The 18,735-nt window shown below is 52.8% G+C and overlaps 1 protein-coding gene across 17 annotated transcripts in view; it reads left to right on the top strand.

Annotated features, from left to right (window-relative positions):
* The window catches only part of UBAP2L (ubiquitin associated protein 2 like), a 35,074-nt gene that overhangs the window by 5,321 nt on the left and 11,018 nt on the right, over window positions 1-18,735 (top strand). For 10 of the 17 annotated variants that reach the window (XM_072984353.2, XM_072984354.2, XM_078382231.1 and 7 more), the window contains exons 2-18: window positions 1,665-1,788; window positions 2,639-2,716; window positions 3,931-4,041; window positions 4,751-4,922; window positions 5,667-5,762; window positions 7,133-7,178; window positions 7,520-7,632; window positions 8,295-8,369; window positions 11,748-11,800; window positions 12,032-12,117; window positions 12,758-12,929; window positions 13,338-13,569; window positions 15,195-15,475; window positions 15,771-15,943; window positions 17,017-17,206; window positions 17,920-17,974; window positions 18,396-18,573. In XM_072984353.2, the coding sequence (XP_072840454.2) occupies window positions 1,705-1,788; window positions 2,639-2,716; window positions 3,931-4,041; window positions 4,751-4,922; window positions 5,667-5,762; window positions 7,133-7,178; window positions 7,520-7,632; window positions 8,295-8,369; window positions 11,748-11,800; window positions 12,032-12,117; window positions 12,758-12,929; window positions 13,338-13,569; window positions 15,195-15,475; window positions 15,771-15,943; window positions 17,017-17,206; window positions 17,920-17,974; window positions 18,396-18,573 (2,195 nt within the window). In that variant the 5' untranslated portion in view covers window positions 1,665-1,704. The remainder of the gene's footprint in view (window positions 1-1,664; window positions 1,789-2,638; window positions 2,717-3,930; window positions 4,042-4,750; window positions 4,923-5,666; window positions 5,763-7,132; window positions 7,179-7,519; window positions 7,633-8,294; window positions 8,370-11,747; window positions 11,801-12,031; window positions 12,118-12,757; window positions 12,930-13,337; window positions 13,570-15,194; window positions 15,476-15,770; window positions 15,944-17,016; window positions 17,207-17,919; window positions 17,975-18,395; window positions 18,574-18,735) is intronic. The other 7 variants (XM_072984363.2, XM_072984367.2, XM_072984366.2 and 4 more) reach the window with 2 other exon arrangements.

The following is an 18,735-nucleotide window of genomic DNA, read 5'->3' as shown; positions in this document are numbered from 1 at the left end:
ATTTCTTGTTTGATGGTTTTCCCCTTCAATGAAGGCAACTGACAACTGAGTGAATTCTCTTTTTTCCACTCCCCCAGTTCAAAGAATCCCTGTTGCTTCCCTTTTCCTGCACTTCTATGCCCGAGAGGGTACCGTCTGCATTCCAGTTACGAACAGGCCTGCGGTCGTGGTTGGGAAATGCTTCCATCTTGGGCTGTGGTGCCCTGAGAGACTTTTAAGAACCTTCTGCTGTGGATGATCAAAAGAGCAGATTAGATTCCTGGAAACAGACTTGCTTCTTCTTGAATCATGTCAGTGGGAGCGCCTGATGGGTGCAGAATAAGGTCTTAGCAGCGCAGACTGGGAAGGAGATGCATTCCGGTCTGTCTTTGTGGGCTGGAGGAGGCTGAAAAGTCTTCCTCATGTGAAGGATAGCCATTGCTTCATTCTCAGGAGGCCCACAGAGCGGCCTCCAACTTTGGGTTTTGGTTTCTATTTTGTGTCTTGCTTTGCTTGTGTTCCCTCTCAAAGGATGCATCAAAGTTTATCAATGTTTATATTTGGAAGACTACCTTTCCTTCTTGAATGCGTTTCCAAAGGTAGGAAAGACAAGATGGATTGTCCTCTGTTCCAAAAGAAGGCCATACGGTGGAACAAATACATTCCTTGAAATCCAGAATGTAAGCAATGACATCCAGTTTTGGTTTTCCTCTGCCTTCTGGAGTTTCCCTTCTTGACTGATAAAAATGCTGGATGCGATGTAAACCTTGCCAGTCCCTTTGTTCAGAGCCGGTGCTCTATTGTGGCTGAGAAGAGGTGGTTCAAACTTTGCATCTGATGTGGCCTGGCTAAGGGCCTCTGGGCGGTCACCCCTCTGAGGGTCGCTGGAGGCCAGAGGGGTGAAGTGAGCGTCGTTGCCAGTTCATCAAAGGCTCTTTTTTTTTTTTCAGCTGAACCGGTAACTTTCCATCAGTCATGGAAACTTTCCTTGGGGACGTGAGCTTATCGAAAGTTTGTTCTTAAATAAATAAATAAATAAGTTGAGTGTGAATGGAAAGAACGAGGAAAGGCTGAAGTCCTTGGAATCGGTGTGAGAGACCCGTGTCTGTGAGGAATGAGAATTGGATCCGGGAAGTGCAAGATCAACACCCCCACCCCCACGTTGCTGGCGAATTTAACTGCACCTAAGATGAAAGGGTGATTGTAGCGGAGAGAGTGATGGACTCAGACTCAGGAGGCCCGGGTTTGGATCCCCGCTCGGTCATAGAAGTTCAGCGAGGATGGGAAACTGGCCTAGACACTCCTTAAAGGTGTCCCTTACCTGGAGAGGCCCAGCAGGGTTACTATAAATCAGTTCCGACTTGATAGCACAGAACAAGATCACAAGAGGGAGGAGAAGGTTCAAAGAGAGGAGCCGAGAGGAGGGCTGGTGTGTAATCCTTTGCTATAGGGACTGCAGCGAAACCCAGCTTGTTTATTTATATTTGTGCTATGTTAATACTTGCTTATTCCTGTTCAAGCCAGTGTTTATAGAGTTAAATTTATGAATACATCCTGGCTCAGAGGTTTTCCTCCCTAAATCTCCCTTTGTGTGTGTTTAAAGGCATTCTTGTTTGCTAGAGAGCAGCTGAATCTGTGACTGTGCCATTCACTGATGAACTTCCTCTTTTTTTCCCCCCTTACAGAGTTCTACCTTGTAAATACTGTTATTTGTATATACTGTAAATGATGACCTCGGTGGGCACCAACCGGGCCCGTGGAAGCTGGGAGCAGACACAGAATCAGGCACAGCACAAGCAGAGGCCACAGGTGGGTGAGGCTGGACACGGGCCAGGGAGTGTCCACAGAAACCGGCTCGGCTCGGTGGCTGGGGAGGGCCAGGGAGCTCTGCCCCCTGGCTCCCTCGCCCGTACTGTTGTGACTAAGAGTCGTTCCCGGCCAAGTGTCTTCCTGGAAGACAAAGAGAAACATCTCCTCCATGCCCTGGCTGTTTGCTCTCATCCTGTGCCCGTTTGGGAGGTGGGGAAGGATGGTGGCTTTTATTGGCCAGTCTGAAGCAGAAGGAACTCTCGGCTTAGGCTCCTGCTGGTAAGGTGGGCCTTCCAGAGGCATTGGGCTACGATTCCTGTAGGCCCCAGCCTGCATGTGGGGTCAGCAGGGGAGGCTCTGTTTGATGGCAGTTGACTGCAGTCCTGCCGTCAAGACGCTGCTCATGACCTGAGTACTATCTCGATGGGCTTAGGTCGCGAACTCAAGGCCTTCTTTCTGAGGTCAGTGAGTTGAGTTCCCAGCTTGGTGGGTTAAGGTGGGACAAGGTGTAGGGTGCATCATTAAATTGGAAGCTGCGCAAAGGGTATCAGGATCTCGGGCCTCGCTCCATCTTTTGGGATGTTTAACCAATGAGGGCAAAAAATGCGATGTGTCGGGTGAGTTGAAAAATAAGCAGGCTTCTCTCTGATTCAGTCCTGATGTCACTGAATCCTGCTTCACATTATCGCTTTTCCTTACCTGAAGAGAGAAAAACAACACCCCCGAAAACCCTTTAGTTCCAGAGATCCTCTTTGCTACGTTTGATCCCTGAGTTGCTGGCTTGTTTGGGGGCTTCCTTTTCAAAAGGCAAGATCTTACCCGTTCTCCTCTCTGTCCTCCCTCTCCACAGGCCACTGCAGAGCAGATTCGGCTCGCACAGATGATATCGGACCACAACGATGCTGACTTTGAGGAGAAGGTGAAACAAGTGAGTCCCAAGGGCCCCGGAGGGGGTCGGAGGAAGAAAGGGGATGATGGTTGGGCCCCTAAAGCTCTGGGCTGGCGTCCTTTCCACGGTTCAGGGGCTTTACTGGGTGGTGGACGGAACTTACTACGGGGAACCTTGGGCCAGTCACTCTGCCTCAACCTGGCCTACTTGGTAGGGTTGTTGTGAGATAAATGTAGGCCCGAAGGGCAGTCGTTCGTCTCCCCTTGAGCCTCCATGGCATGGAAACAACAATAACCATCGTGACGGTGATTGTTCAACTGGCAAAGCCACTTCTGGGCTGTGGGGCAGTGGACAGGAGCTGGTATGAAATCTGATAAGTTCTCCTTGCATCCTTGGGAGCACCTTAACGACAACTACATTCTCACTTATGATGTTTTATTTATTTTTTCATTTTGATGACCGAACATGTGCTGCTTTTGTGGCAAGTACCGGCTGTAGCGATTATATCTGGTTTCCAGATTTGTAAGTTAAGATTTTTAAAGCCGTTCATGGTTAATATTCAGCAGAAATAATTTTAGAGTTAAAATCAGGACATGACAATAAATCCGTCTGGCTGTGTGTCGGATGAATTATAATAAAAAGCTGAGTAGTGGGGGGGGATTAGAATATTAGCGTGCTTTCTCTACAAAAGCTGTTAGCAGATGAGGGAAATCTAAGGCTGTTTATCAAAAAAGCCAAAAGCAGTATATTGAGAGTCTGGCTAAAGTTTCTCTTTTCCTCTTAGCCCTGTAATGTTTCTTGCCCCCCTCCATGGCAGATGGCACACAATTAGCAAAACCGAAAAAAGAATGAATGAAAGAGAAAAACAGAACTGGTGGGCTTTAAAACACCAATTCTAGTCCATTCTTTGTTTTGCAAACCTGTGTCGTTTTCTCAATTTGTTTCTGCTTGTAAAAGGAGACTGTTTCAGTCCCCAACTTAAAAGCTTCAGCCCCAGGCGCTTTGGAGTAGCCGCACTTCGGAAATGGCTGGGACCCCATCCCTCTGGAGGTGGGCTTCTGAGTTTTTGCCACGGGGAACTTCTGCCTGGCCTTATAAGCCACGACGGGTGGCTCGTGACACGCCGGAGCTCCGGAGAACTGCGCGTGGGGGGTTTGGGGCTCTTGAGTGCTGTAGGGTTGTGAGCGGTCGTGGGCGTCGCGGAGTCTCCTGTGACCCGGCGGTCTTGGTTCTCTCCTTTTCCTGCTCTACAGCTGATTGACATCACGGGCAAGAACCAGGACGAGTGTGTGATCGCCCTTCACGACTGCAACGGGGATGTGAACAGAGCCATCAATGTCCTCCTGGAGGGGAATCCGGACACGGTAGATCAAAGTTTTAACCCCTTTGCCTTTAGAAAGGCGATCATTTGCATCACCAGAGGTGGCCTGCCTGGGATCCAGAGTTGTTCCCGCTCTCATTTTGGGCGCTGTTTATGGATATGTCCTCCTCCTACCCCCACCTCTCCTAAAACGTGCTGGCAACCTATTCAGTGCATCTCAATTGGGGGAAAAATTTTACAACAAATTTAAAAAGAGTCAGAACAAAGTCAAATTAGTTTAACAAAGGGTTTGTTAAGTGCACTTATGATTTCAAGCATTCTAAACATTTTTAAACGTATAAAAAACAGCCAACATGAGGCTGTCAGAACCATCATTAAGCGAAACAGGGGGGACCCAAACTGTCATCGCTATGCGAAGCATGGTCCCAAACATTGCTATGCGAAAATTGCCCATAGGGAACATAGTTAAAAGGGGCGCAAGATCGCTCTAGAAAAGGCATCGCTAAGCGAAGTGCTTGTTAAGCAAGGCACCACTGTATCTGGCAAGCTTCCATTCTTGGCAAAATATTTTGGTATTGAGTGGAAAGATCCTTTTGAGCTACTTGAAAAAGGAAGGAATCCGTGGGGAGCCACGCAAGGTGGAGGCACAGTTGGGTGTATGCGCATGTCACGGAACAAAGGACCGTCTTCGCCAGCAGTTTGGGAGGGCTGAAACTGACAAACCTTTTTTTTTCCTCCTCTTCCCCCTTCAGCACTCCTGGGAGATGGTCGGAAAAAAGAAGGGCATTTCGGGGCAGAAAGAGAGCGGACAGACAGAACCCAGCGAAGAAGGCAAAGAAAACCGAGAGCGAGAGAGGGATTTCAGCCGACGACGGAGTGGCGGGTTGCCAAGAAGGAGCCGGGGAGCAAGCCGTGGCAGAGAGTGTATGGGTCGCTCCTTAATAAAAGCATCCTCGTAGCTGCCCTGGCGTGGGATGAGGCTGTAGATTTGTGGGGGGGAGGCAGCGGCCACTTAAAACCTGGTAGCCAGAAAGGGGTGGGGGAAAAAAGCCTTTGAACAAGTCAGTAGCACTTTTTTCTTTCTTCCCCCCAAGCGTCAGCTTTCCATGATACTGGAACAAACTGGATCACTGGGTCTTTTAAAATGACTATTTAAAAAAACTGCCAAGGCTGTGTCACAAGCTAGCGGGTTCTCTGTATGAATGTCCGTAGCTTTTTCCTTCCTCCGAGCAACCTCAGCCGCCTTTATTTCCACGGTCTGTGGGCCATGCTAGCCGTTTATTTCAGTGTGCTTTTCTCAGAATCGGTCAGCTTGTTTAAAAGACCCCGGCGAGGATTTGTGATGCCAAGTGGCTCCAGATAGAGAGAGGTGTTTTGGGGTTTTTTTTTTTTGGCCAGCTCCTTCCCCCCCCCCCCCCACGGGTTGTGTCTGCCAAAATGAATGGGGACGGGTTTCTTTTCCCCCCTTGTATAGATTTATGTATCTCTCTGCCACCGGCAACAAGTAGTTGAACTCCCTAAATATAACAGTTTTGTCCTGAACGTACGCCAGCCTTTGGCATGATAGAGGGCAGCTCGCCACTGTGGCCTCCCTCCAGACGGAGTTTTCTGTGTTTTGTCTCCCACCCACTTTGGGAACGTAACGACTGCCCTTTTTGTTTCCTCCAGTTCGGGGCCAGGAGAATGGATTGGATGGTGGCAAGACAGGTGGATCATCCGGGAGAGGCACAGAGCGGGGGCGAAGGGGCCGTGGGCGAGGCAGAGGTGAGCGCATAAAGAGAGGCGGATCACCCTTGGCCTTTCGAGGGGCGAAGAACACCCACACGCCCAGCGTGTTTAGAATGTTGATGGTGGGGGAAAAATAGATCTAAAGGAGTTCTTGGTTCCTGCCTTGGGTGAGATGCTTCCAGACTGTTCTGCGAGGCTTAATCTGGATCGTGAAGACAGGTACGTGTGAGAACAAGGAAGTTAAGCATCAAAGTGGGCTAGAGAAGAGAAGTTCCAGGCGGGTTGAGCAAGCCAGCCAAGCTGCGTCTTGCAAGAGAGCATGAAAATGACCCTGAAGGGGGGAGACCACTAGCTATCTTCCTCCCTCCAAAAGACCCACCTGGGTTAGTCCAGAAGATTTAAGATGAGGAGCCTGGTGGTCACGTAACATCAGCTGTCGTGGACCCAGCCCACTTTTCTGATGCAAGGAATCTAGAATCCACGTTTGTTGAACAAACATCTTCATCTTTAAGGTCCCAGGTGATTTTTGCACCCAAAGCCTGACAGGGCTCACCCGCCTTTCATCCTCCTCCTCCTCCTCCTCCAGGCAGAAAGCCGAAATCACTTGTGAAATTGCTTTTCCTAGCAAGCAGAAAGCCCGCCTTGCCCAACGATTCCTGGGGTATGGGCCAAACTCAGAAGGATTCAGATCAGCTGGATGATTGACTACTTCCGTTCATTTTGCTTCCCCTTTCTCCTCCCCTCCCCTCCCTGCAACTATCTTCTGAGAGGGAGGGTCAGGAGGGGAGAGGCCATGAAATTGGCCCGAGAGGGGCTCCTTGGGTTTTCGAGCCCTGACTCTGCTTCAGCTCATTTATGCGTGTTGATTGGCTCATGGATCCGGGCCTACATGAAAGTCGGAGTAGTCCTCCTGCCGTTTACCTTTTTGTTTTATAAGAGAGATGTGGGGAAATGTGCAGGGAATAAAGTAAGAAGCAGTTGAGCAGAAACTAGGGAATCGGAGAGTGGGATAAACATACATCTTAAGCTACCGGCAGAAAAACCTGTATTCCCCCCCCCCCGGTCTCCTGCTGTGGGATGAGGCAGGAAGGGTCTCCCCTGCTCCTCAGTCGCCCGCTTCTTGGTCAAGAGGGGCCTCTTAACCTAAAGGCCTATAACGAAGGCCCTCGACCTGCCTCGGAGGGCAGGGAGTTCCCCAGCCCGAAGACCGCCCACAAGCAAGGCCCCGGCCGCACCACCGTCCCGTCAGCCTCGGCGGTCTGTGGGGTGGATAACGGGTCTGCTCCTCTTCTTTCACCCCCACCCCCTGAGGGGCTGCTGGTCCAGTGTCGTAGAGTTTGTTTTGGGAGGGCCCTCGAGGAGGTGGCCAACTTGGGCTGACTGTGTTTCCTTGTGCCTTCTTACAGGTGGCTCGGGACGGCGCGGGGGAAGGTTCTCGGCCCAAGGCATGGGGTAAGCCTCTGTTGTTGCTTGCACCTTTGTGTGTGGGAGAGGGGGCTACCAAGGGAAGCGACAGAGGTTTGGAGGAGAGGGTGGGATGATGCAGGTGGAGGGGAGAAACAAGGAGCTGAGGCGAGTCCAGGAGGATTGTGGGGTAGAGGCTCAGAGCTGCTTCTTCCACTCAAAGACATCTTCCGGTGCCATGCAAGTGAGTGTTGCTCCTGCAGGGCAGGCCCTCGGGCCAGGGGCTGGGGCGGCTTCCCGCCTCAACGACTAGCGAGGGCTGTTGGGTGGGAGGGCAGCCCCGTGGGCCGGTGCCACGGAAGGCGCCCTCACCCTCCTCACCTCCCCAGGACGTTCAACCCCGCCGACTACGCAGAGCCGGCCAGCACGGAAGAAGGGTATGGGAACAGCACCAGCAACACGTGGAACAACACGGGGAGCTTTGAGCCGGACGACGGGACGAGTAAGTGATGACTCGGAGGCAGTGCCTCCCTGCTTTTGGGGTCCTGGTCGGCGGGAATGGGTCCCTGAAAGGCCGGGGAGGGGGGAACAGGATCCTTCCCCTTCCGGGACCTCCCATCTCCTTACATGAGGCCATCCCTCTGGGTCCTCTTTCTTCGGACCACCCATGAGATACCAGGGTCTCCAGCCTTTCCTGATGCTGCTTCTCTTGAAACGGATGTACGATGAAAACAAAAGTTAAAACAACCTCAGAAAAGCGGTTATAGATAGATCCCACCCCCAGACTTGGTGACAAGCAGGTGTCCTGGAATTTATTTTGGGACGAGGGAAATGCCTTCAGTCTTTTCATTCTTCCCCCCCACCCCACCCAGAGAGCGTTAACTCATCCACCACGCTACGAAACACTCCATTTCATGTTCCCGTTTTTAGTTACTAGTGCTTAATATTTTCTTTTTAATTTTTAACAATATCCACAGGTACAATGGGGCCTGGACTGAGGGGACAGGAGCTTGCGGGGGAGGGGAATGCGGCGTGGGGAGGGAGGGGCGGCAGCGGTGGCAGCTCCTCGCCTTTTCGTTTGAAAGCAAAGCGAACTTGATATACTTTTTAAAAAAATTCACTGGAATCTATTTGTTCTTTTGTTTTTATTCTGTTTTATTTCAGGAGTTGATTACATTAGGGGTGAGGGGTCAAATTATCCCCGAAAATTTGACACTGCTCCTGGTACGAGAAATCCAGGTGCACTAATTGCTCCCGGATCTCCTTATCTTATTTTAACTTTTCCAATAAGTTGGAGTTTTATCTGTGGATATGTCATTGTCTCGTCCCTCCCCGCCCCATCTCTTTCCATCTCTGTTTTGTTCACTTACCAAATATTTGTCCGTCCTTGCCTGTGCTTTTACTAATGCTGGTCCCCCCTCCCCGCACCATCCCCTTCCCCACCTGCCTAGTGAGGGAGGGAGGGGGTGTACAGGCGGTTGTTCGAGGGTGGGGCAGGAACATGGGGTGGCTTTTCTGCCCCATTGGACTATACCTGCCATGAGTCAGGACTGTGCCACGTGAATACCCTGTTTCCCCGATAATAAGACCTAACCTGATAATAAGCTCTAGTATAAATTTTTCAGGATGCTCGTCATATAAGTGAAACCCCCAGCCTCCACCCTTGTGCAACCACCAGAAGATGATGACAGGACTGTATTTGAATAAATGTAGATGGTTGTACATGGGGAAAAAAAATAAAACATCCCCTGAAAAATAAGCCCTACTGCATTTTTTGGAGCAAAAAGTAATATAAGACCCTGTTTTATTTTCGGGGAAACACGGTATGATGGAAGGATCTCTGGATTCCCCTTCCTGGGTTAGATGAGGAAGGGAGGAAGGGCTTCACTAGAAAGAGAGCCGGGGCTATCTTAAGGCCCTGAAGTGTCGCTCCCCTCGAGGGCTTGTGCGCGCTGCTGTGCATGTGTGTGTACACATGCACCCCACACTGCAGCCTGCTTGGTATGAGCCCAACAGGGAGAGGGAACTTGGGGCTCTCTAGCGCAACCGTTTTCAGCTGTGGGTCCCCCAATGTTCTTGGACCACAACTCCCAGAAGCCTTCATCGCTCGCTGTGCTGGCCAGGACTTCTGGGAGTTGTAGTCCAAGGCCAACTGGAGGCCCAAGCTTGTGAAGCACTGCTCTAGGTGTCCCCTCCGGCTCCCCTTGTCACCGGTTCCCCTCACTAGAGCTGTTCAGGATTGCTGTCCAACAACCTCTGGGCAACGTAGGTGGACCCTTTCCGACCTTGCGCCTTCCTGATCATCTGGAATTACAACCCCCATCATGCTTTTCCCACCCTCAGACTCTTTCTTCTCTGTGCCCTTTCCATCGCTGGCTGGATAGCTCAGTGGGTGGGAGGGTGAGGCTGGGAGTTGGGCTATCCCCCCATGCCTCCTTGTGAGTAGAGCCTTTGAGGCCTCAGTTCCACCTCTCACATAAACAGAGGGGAAATGTATTTTTTCGGGCAGGCTGGCAAGACCGACGGCCACTTTGCTGGGTTAAGACCCAGATCCGAACCTGTGTTTGTTTTTTGCGTAGGGAGGGAATAGACCTGGAGGAGGGACATAAATTCTAGCAAGTTGTCTTGGGCTCAGGTAGGGTCTCCTGTATTCAGCCATTTTCTTGGCTTCGTTGCCCTTGGCTTCAAACGTCTAAAACAGTGGTTCTTAACCTTTGTTACTCAGATGTTTTTGAACTGCAACTCCCAGAAACCCCAGCCAGCACAGTTGGGGGTGAAGGCTTCTGGGAGTTGCAGTCCAAAACTCCTGAGTAACCCAAGGTTAAGAACCAGTGGTCTAAAACGCGCCTCTCCCAGGCTGGAGGTGGCAGCCGTCTGCCTGCAGCCTTTGTGGCCTGGAGTTACCGGTGGGTGTCCCGTCCCTCTCTCAAGTCTCTCTGTTTGGGGGGGGGGGGAGAGGCTTTATTTGACACTGGTCTTGGGTGCCATCAAGAGTCTTGAGCTCCTCCAAACCTCAGCAGAGCCGAAAGGAACTCTTGAGGTCTTCTCCTGTCTGTGGCCGTAGCCATCCACCTAGGGGTGGAGGGAGCATCAAGGTATGGCCTGTGAGCTTATTCACGCAGCTCACCTCCTGTTGGCTTCAACTTTCAGAGAGATCTCGCTCATGCCAGCTTTGCGGAAGTGAAGCCTCGGCAGGGTATTAAGGTGATGGTTAGGAACTTGGCCACTGCTTGCTAAAAGCCTACAAGGGAGTAACCTAATTAATTGGCTGTGTGTGGTTTTGTGTGTGAGCTGCCTCCCCCTTTCCTCTTCCCTTGCCCTTTCTGTGAATTGATCCGTGCCTGGGCTTTTAAAAACAAAATAACAGACTATTTAGAGAAACTAGGAATGGTAGAGGAGGGAAGGGCGTCTGTGTGTATAGTCTCTCTCTCTCTCTTTTTTTTTTAAAGGCCCAGGGTCATTTTATGTGGCTCCCTACCCCCTCTCCTGCCTCTTCTCCTCGGCCTTGAAATGAACTTCCAGGACCGTTCAAAGCGCTTTTGAGCACTTGGGAATAAAATACAGATCTCTGTAAACTTTCGGGCAACTGGGCATTTAGATCAAAACAAACCTTTCCCAAGATTTCCTCTTACATGAGCAGGAAATGGAAGCGATTTGGTTGAGCTTTCCCCCCCCCCCCACTTGCATTTGGTCGTAATTGAAGTGGGGTGTGTGTGGAATATGAGAAACTGTTCTTTTGCCTCCGTTTAGAGGTCCGGAAAGCCAAATTCGACCGTAGAAAGAGGAGATAGCTTGCAGGAAGCGAGGTGTGACTTTCTCTGCACACCCTCGTGCAAAAGTAAATATAATAGGACCCCTGCCCTCCACAAGGGTTTGGTTCAAAGCCTCCCGTGGATGCTGAAAACCACAGATAATAGCAAACGCTATTATAATAGCGGCACTGTACATATTATGGTCTCTGGTTCCCTGTAGTGGCCAGTTTGGGTAATGGCATTGGGTAAATATAGATTTCTGGGATTTTTCTTTTAATAGCTTTAGTATTTTCAGCCAGCGGGTAAGTGAAACTGCGGATAAGTGAACCTGCAGAATTCGGAGGTCCTACAGATAAATTAGACCCTCCTCTGTCAAGGGAGTCCCTGTTTTTTTTGGCAGGGACTCCTGGCAGGCTGGGACTTGGGCGACCGCCGCTGAGACAGGGCGCTCAGTAGGCCATGATCTAGTCCTTGGGGGATCCCGGCATGATGCAACCGGGGAGGGGGGGAGTTGATTCAATTTGGAGGAGGCCTTCGGGCCCCTCTTCCTTCAAAGGAAGTGAATTTCAATGTCAGGGCCAAGGAAGACCGTGTTCCCTGAGAGGGCTCCCGGGGCCCCACCTCTTGGCTTTGGTGGCGGGTGGCTGGGGGAACTTGTGTGGTTTCTCTCTCTCTCTTTCTCCCTCCCTCTCCCTCCTCCTCCCTCTCCCCCCAAGCTTTTGTCTGTCTGGGCCCGGGGGCGCCGGCCTGCCCGCTTTGCTGCTTGCAACGCTCCCTTGAGACACGGCCTCCTCCCGCTTCCGAGCCGAGGGGCCCAGGATTCCCCCATGGGGACACTTTTGTCTCTGCTTGTCTCTCTCGGCAGGTGCGTGGAGAACCGCGACGGAGGAGTGGGGGACCGAGGACTGGAATGAAGATGTAGGTACACCCACACACCCTCCGCTCCTCTCGGCTCGCCCTCGAGCTTGGAAACGCGCTTTGTCTTTTGCGTTTTGGACTGCCGCTCCCAGAATCCCCCAAACCAGTGCAGCTGAAGGGGCTTGTAGTCTAAAAGCCACATTTGTGCCCCCCAAGTGCTGCTCCTTCTCTGCCGTTATGTGGGCATGGAGGCTCCTCTACCTGACTGCTGTCTTCCTTCCTTCCTTCCAGCTTTCAGAAACCAAGATCTTCACCGCGTCCAACGTCTCTTCCGTGCCTCTGCCGACGGAAAATGTGACCATCACCGCTGGGCAGAGGTGATCCGTTTGCAACTGCTTCCGTGTAGGAATAAGCCTTTGGACAGGGAGCCGGGAGGAACGGCTTTATGATCTCTGCCCACCCCCTTCCCAAATGGTGTAAAACCTGCTAAACCCAGGGTCTGACGTCCAGAATCCATTAGGCCAATCTCTGTTAGTGTGCTCTGTTTTTGTACGTCTGCTGTGGCAGTAGAGGATCAAGGGCGCTTTTACATCACAAGCTCAGAGCCTCTCCCAGCCTGTGATGAACCCTCCACAGGTCTCGAGGGGTTCACTAGGAACAGGGCTGTGGCTCTCTTAAGGCCCTGAGGAACTTGGACCCGCTGCTGCTGGTGTGTCTGTGTGTGTATGTGTGTGCTACTGTGGGTCCTCTGATGTTCTTGGGCGACAACTCCTGGAAGCCTTCCCCTCGAGCTGCGTTGGCCAGGAATTCCGGGAATTGCCCTCCAAGAACCTCCAGCAACCCAAGGTTGGGAGTCACGTCTCTAGAGGTGCACCTTGGGTGCAGACATGGTGCCCGTCTTCCCCTCTCCGTCTTCCTGGTTGTGTGGTGCTCAGGACCCCCCCTGATTCTCTCCTTGCAAAGCATTCGTTGCCTCCTTGCCTTGGCTGATCTTGGCGATCTTTCCCACCTTCCCAGAATCGATCTGGCCGTGCTCTTAGGAAAGACCCCGTCTTCTCTGGAGAACGAGTCCCCCAGCCTGGATTCCTCGCAGGCGCCCGCCCTCAGCCAGCCGCTGGTGTTCAGCAACTCCAAGCAGAACACCATCGCCCAGCCGACTTCGGGGAGCACCTTCTCCCACCACGGCATGGTAAGCAAACCCCGCTTCCCACTCCTCTCGCAAAAGGGTCTTATTGCCCAGTTAATGCCATGCAGAAAGAAGATCTCTCTCTCTCCCAGAATTACTTAGCAAGATGTGACTTAACTTAGAAATGCCTTACGCTCTGCTATGCCATGCTGTTATAATATTTAAGAACGTTTAACCAAACAGGGTTTAAGCAACTTTATAAAGCGACGGATGCGAGAGTTCATGTCTTCTTTTTCAAACATTATTTTTAGACCTTAAGAACTTTGCTTTGTTTCATCCTTGATCTGTTTCCGTTCTCTTACCGTGACGGGTTGAACAAGGGAGGTGGGGGAGAGGGATTTAGTGGAGATTCGAACTCGGTTCTGCTTCCCAAAGCCCCACCGAGTTGGCTTTCCCTTCTCTCCCTTCCAGGTGAGCATTCTGGGGAAGGGGTTCAGCGACGTCGGGGAGGCCAAGAGCAGTGGCACTGCCGCCGCCGCCACCACCACGACCACCACCGGCTCGCAGTTCCTGGAGCAGTTCAAGACCGCTCAAGCCCTGGCCCAGCTGGCGGCGCAGCACCCCCAGCCTTCCGGGAGCGGCAGCGTGGCGGCCTCCTGGGAGATGGGCGCCGGGAGCCAGCCCTCGCCTCTCGTGCAGTACGGTAAGGGGGGCCGCTTTCCCAAAGATCCTGCCTCTCTGGCCCTCGGTTTGATTCTGATCCTGGCTCGTTTGGGTGCCCTTCACTCTCACCCCGGGGGCTTCCAAACCGGGCTCCATAGGACTCCCGGGAATCCTACCCCCCCGGGGGGGGGGCAGCCCCGGGAAAAGGGACAGAACCTAGAGGTATGAAGCTGTGAAACAGGAACCGGAAGGGAAGGTTGTGTGGCTGCCTCTCCTTGCCCCCATCTCTGTGGCCTCGTGAGTTTCCTGCACTGGGATCTGGAAGGATGTGGGTCATCCGGGATGTTCAGCGGGAGGGGGGATGGGATGGCTTGGGAGGGATGTTAAGATCTTGCCCCCATGGCCCCCTCCAGTCAAGGGGAGCCCTGACCAGGATGGGGTGGGGGGCACTCCCTTTGTGCCTGAGGGGGTAAAGTCATTTTTTTTAAAAAAATAATCCCAGCCTAGTTTGAGATGGAAGGGGCATACCAGTAGACCTTTTCTGGCTTCCACGTAGCCATAAGAGGGGGACAGCGTATGCCACAGCAAAGATTGGGGCCGTTGGCAGAATGGGTCATGGCGCTCTGTAGCCAGACCAGCTGGTCGTGGCGCTCAGACATATATTTTGTTTATCCCATTGATTACATTTTTATGCCGCCCATCTAGCGACCGGGCGCTAGCTACCCCTGGCGGCAAAAGACAATTTAAAAGGCGCAGCGTCATCAGATGTGTTATCCCCGGCTTCCCCTCCACTTTCCCTTTTCTCTCGGATAAAGTACAGATTTTTTGAAGAAGGGCCACCTCTTTTGTTGGCTGGTGAAAACATTTTTATGCCCACCAATCTCACCCAAAGAAAGAAAGGAAAGGAAAGATAGTGACAGATTATTGTAGGCGATGCCGAAACCTTAATACTGTATCTTAAGAAATGCAATCTGTAGTGTAGGCTGACTTTCCGATTATGGTGGGGTTTGGAGACATGCTCAGGTCATACAGTGCTCACATCATGTTTTGCCGTCCATTGAAATTTCCTGCTGAAATTTATTTATTTATTTGACTTCTGTACCACCCATCTTGGCCACCCGGGCCCCTCTGGGCGGTTTACCCATGAAACAAACCTATCATCAAACAACGTGAAGGTTGTAGTTACGAAATCAAAGTTAGCCACAAACACACCAACAAGATTGAAGGGCTAGGAATTAAACTGGTGTAAAAGCAAGGCAGCAGGGCTGATAATAAGAATGTTAAGACCACTGCTACATTAGGATATTAGGAGATCCGGCGAAGACCTGTCGAAAAAACCCCACGTTTTTAGTAGTCGCTTGAACTTGCATTCTGTGTAAGCGTTCACAGTCAGACTTGTGAAACCCATAAGCCAACGGAATGGGATTGTCAGCATGTTGTGTGCTTTGTGTATGGTTCAAACTGGCTAAGGTTCAACTAAAGCGGAACCTCACTTATTCGAAAACATCCTGCTTTGAATTTCCAAAGGGGAACAGGATGCGCCAACGGATGGGGACAGCCGTCCAGTGCTTCGCGCTTAAAACTGCGCTGGGGCACAGCCGCCGAGAGGAGCCGATACCCCAGGCTCAACACCTCTTTCCCTCTCCTCTCTTTCTGCCCCCCCAGACCTGAAGAACCCGCCGGAGACGGCCGTGCACACCCCCTTCGCCAAGCGCCAGGCCTTCCCGCCGGCCTCCGCCATGATGGAAGTGTTCCTGCAGGAGAAGCCGCCGGCCGGGCCGGGTCCCGTCTCGGCCGCCCCGCCACCCCCTTCCTCCCCCTTGGCCAGCAAAACCAACCCCGTCCCCCAGATGTCTCCGGGCTCCTCCGATAACCAGTCCTCCAGCCCTCAGCCGGCCCAGCAGAAGTTGAAGCAGCAGAAGAAGAAAACCTCCTTGACGTCAAAGGTACAGGGTTAGGGTCGGGCTCGAGAGACGGTGGGAGAACCACAGGCCGGCTGGCCTGGATTGCAGCCGGCTCCACGGCAGTGTGCAAACTTCAGGGTCCTGCAGAGCTTTGAATCAGGCTCAGCGGGAATCGGAGAGCGATTGGGGGAGAAGGGCTGGCCACCATCTCAAGCTGCGAGGACCGTAGGGGGCTTTCAGGATGGGGCAGTGCGGGCGGCGTTGGAAGATGCGGTGGTGGTGGCGGCACCTTTGTGCCCTACTCGGGGCTCAGCCGGACTCCCTTGGTGGCCCTCAGATTCCCGCCCTGGCCGTAGAGATGCCCGGATCGGCAGATATTTCGGGGCTGAACTTGCAGTTCGGAGCTTTGCAATTTGGCTCGGAGCCCGTCCTCTCGGAGTACGAATCGACGCCGGCCACGAGCGCCTCCGTGAGCCAGTCTCCGGGCAGCCTGTACACAAGTCCTGCAAGGTAAATCTAACACACACACACACACACCGCGGGGTGTGTGTGTGGCATTTGGTTTGGGCTGCGGGGCAGGGAATCTCTCTCTGCTTGAGAGAGAGAGAGAGGACCTGTGTTCTTGGACTGCAACTCCCAGAAGCCTTTTCACCGCGAGCTGTGTGGGCCAGGATTTCTGGGAGTGGTTGCCCAAGAACATCTGGGGTACCCGAGGCTTGGAAGCCATTGGCTTATAGGCTTCCAAAAGCTTCTTGTCCGCCCCCCCCCAAGCCCCAGAAGAAGCCTCACACTCAGGTCTGCAGATTGAGGGGAACCCACCCCCCCTTGCTCTTGTAACAAGGAGAATGGGAGAATCTGGCCGGAGAGACCTCGCTTCAAGGCCTTGCGCAAAAGCCACCAAGCTCGCTTGGCCAGGTGGAGAAAAAGGACTTCTACAAAAATTAGATTGATTTCAATATTTAAATTTTTTTTTTTTTAAAAAAAATCTTTTTAAAAAAAATTAAAAATCTCATTTTTAAATTTTAAATGGTGGCTTAAATCAGATTTGTGAGCATGGTGGATGTGATTTAAAATACATGGAATGTAAAATCAAATTGCCTACCGGGTGGATGTGGTTTAAATCAACTGGATTTAAATCGGATCCACCTTGGTCGCTGGCTCTCTTGGCACCCGTTAGCTCTGGGTGAGCCAATGCGGCCCTTTAGATGTTACCAGACTAGGGCTCCCATCATCCCTGGCCAACCGGGCCCGAGGAGAGGGATGAGTGGAGTTGTAGTTAAAAACCTCTGGAGGGACACACCCTTGGCAAACCCTGGATTAACTCTTCCCTGCACACCCTTGCTCTGCTCGTTGGTCCATTTCTCTCCCTCTCTCTTGGCTCCACCTCCTTCACGGGGTTGCTGGAAGGATAAAACAAGGGAAAGCATCCCGTATTTTTTCTTTTGGGGACAAGCGGGACCCTTCATGTCATGCTCTTAAAGGTCGCTTTGGGGGCGGCTCGGAACCGGGGCGGCCATAGGTCTCTCCAGACACCTGCCGGCTTTCCCGAAGGTCCTCTTTTGCTTCTCTTTCGCCCCCCTCAGCGAGTCTCTGTCCACGATTTCGTCCAACAAGAGTCAGGAGTCGGGTTTTCAGAGCAGCACCGTGCCTACAGCAACATATACCTCCCAGAACAGCGCTCAGGGACCCCTGTACGAGCAGAGATCCACTCAGACCCGGCGGTACCCGAACTCCATTTCCTCGTCGCCCCAGAAAGACTTGACCCAGGCCAAGGTGGGTCGGATCGCCGCGAGCTTCGTCCCAGTCTGTGCCGGAGGCTGGTTTGGTCTGCAAGGGAAGGGGGTGGGGAGCTTGGGATGGCGCAGGTGGAGGGCCCTCTGCCCACGCTCACGGCTGGCTTTGGAAGCCTTCACGGTTTCAGATCCACACTCAGAATCCTGCAGGTTTCTGGAAACTGTGGTTTCCCTCTGACGGGGAGTTAGCTCTCCTTGCCATTTTTCCTCCTGCAAACTCAGAGAGTAGCAAATCCATGCTGCATCCGGAGACGTCGTAACCGGCGAAGGGTGGCGGTCATGAAATGTGTGCCGGTGGAACTCCCTGCCGCCAAAAGCTGGCAACTTGCAGCCTGGAAAACAATCCTTACCAGTAACCTTAGAACTGCAGAACTGGAAGCGACCTTGTGGGTCATCCAGCCCAGCCCCTGCCAAGGAGGCCCGGGAGGGGGAAGAATTCGAACTCCCAACCAACCACTGGCTCCAGAGACCACCCAGCCCCCCGCACTATCCAGCAGTTGTGGTGGTGGTGGTTAAAAATGTACCAGTGGATTGTCCGCTGATGGCAACCAGCTTCAGGAGCTTTAAAAGGGGAATCGGAGGAGGAGGAGGCCCAGTCCTTCAGAGCTTGCTGTACTGTAACACTGGCATTCTTCGTTATGGACGTTCTGGTCATCGTGAGGGCTGACACCTCTTTTCCCTCTCTGTCCTTAGAACGGCTTCAGCTCGGTGCCCCCCACGCAGTTGCAGACCGCACAGACGGCTGAAGGTAAGTGACCTGAAAACGGTTATGGCCTCCCTGGGCTGTGCTCTGAGGCGGATCCGGAAGGCATACGTGTGCCAGACTCTGGTGGCCGAGTTTTGCCCGTGAGTCTAACTTCACACACTTGCGGAAATTCCCCCCCCCCCCCCCCCGGGGCTCATTCTGTCACCAACAAGACGCTGCTGCAAGACAGCGCTGTTGGTCTCCCCTAGGGATTTGGCCACAGGGTGAAGACGCCCTGATGCTAAGGCAAGAGGAACAGGTACTGGAGCTGTGTGTCCGTTCGGAGAGATAGCCGGCGGAAGGATGATGGGAGTCGACATCCACCCTCTGCTTAAGGTGGACGGACGCAGGGCAGACCCAGGAACTTTTTAAACTCACATCTGGTCCCCTGTGTTCAGTCTCCTCCTTTCCTCCTCCCCCCCAGGTCCCGCCGGTCCTGCTGTGAAATCCGACTCCCCCTCGGCCCCCAGCATCAGCACCCCTCTCGCCGACGCGGTGTCGGCGGCCTCGTTGCTCACCACGGCCACCCAGCACCCCTCTGTGCTCAGCGGCCTGAACCACACCGAGGAGCTCCCCAGCACGGCCACCACGCAACACAGCAGGTAAGGGGTGGCCTCGTGCCCGTCCGAGAAGGTGACAGCCTGGCCTTTAGGCTCCTCCATCACATCAGGGGCTTCTGCTGAGTTTTGGGCTGCAGGAGAGCTGAACTAGCGCCACCTCCCAAAACTCTCGGTTAGCCCAGAAAGGAGACCAACACCACGTAC

Source organism: Pogona vitticeps, chromosome 15, assembly GCF_051106095.1.
Source record: "Pogona vitticeps strain Pit_001003342236 chromosome 15, PviZW2.1, whole genome shotgun sequence".
Classification (NCBI taxonomy): Eukaryota; Metazoa; Chordata; class Lepidosauria; order Squamata; family Agamidae; genus Pogona; species Pogona vitticeps.
Note: the sequence above shows the minus strand (reverse complement) of the source record. Positions and strands in the feature narration are given on the sequence as shown.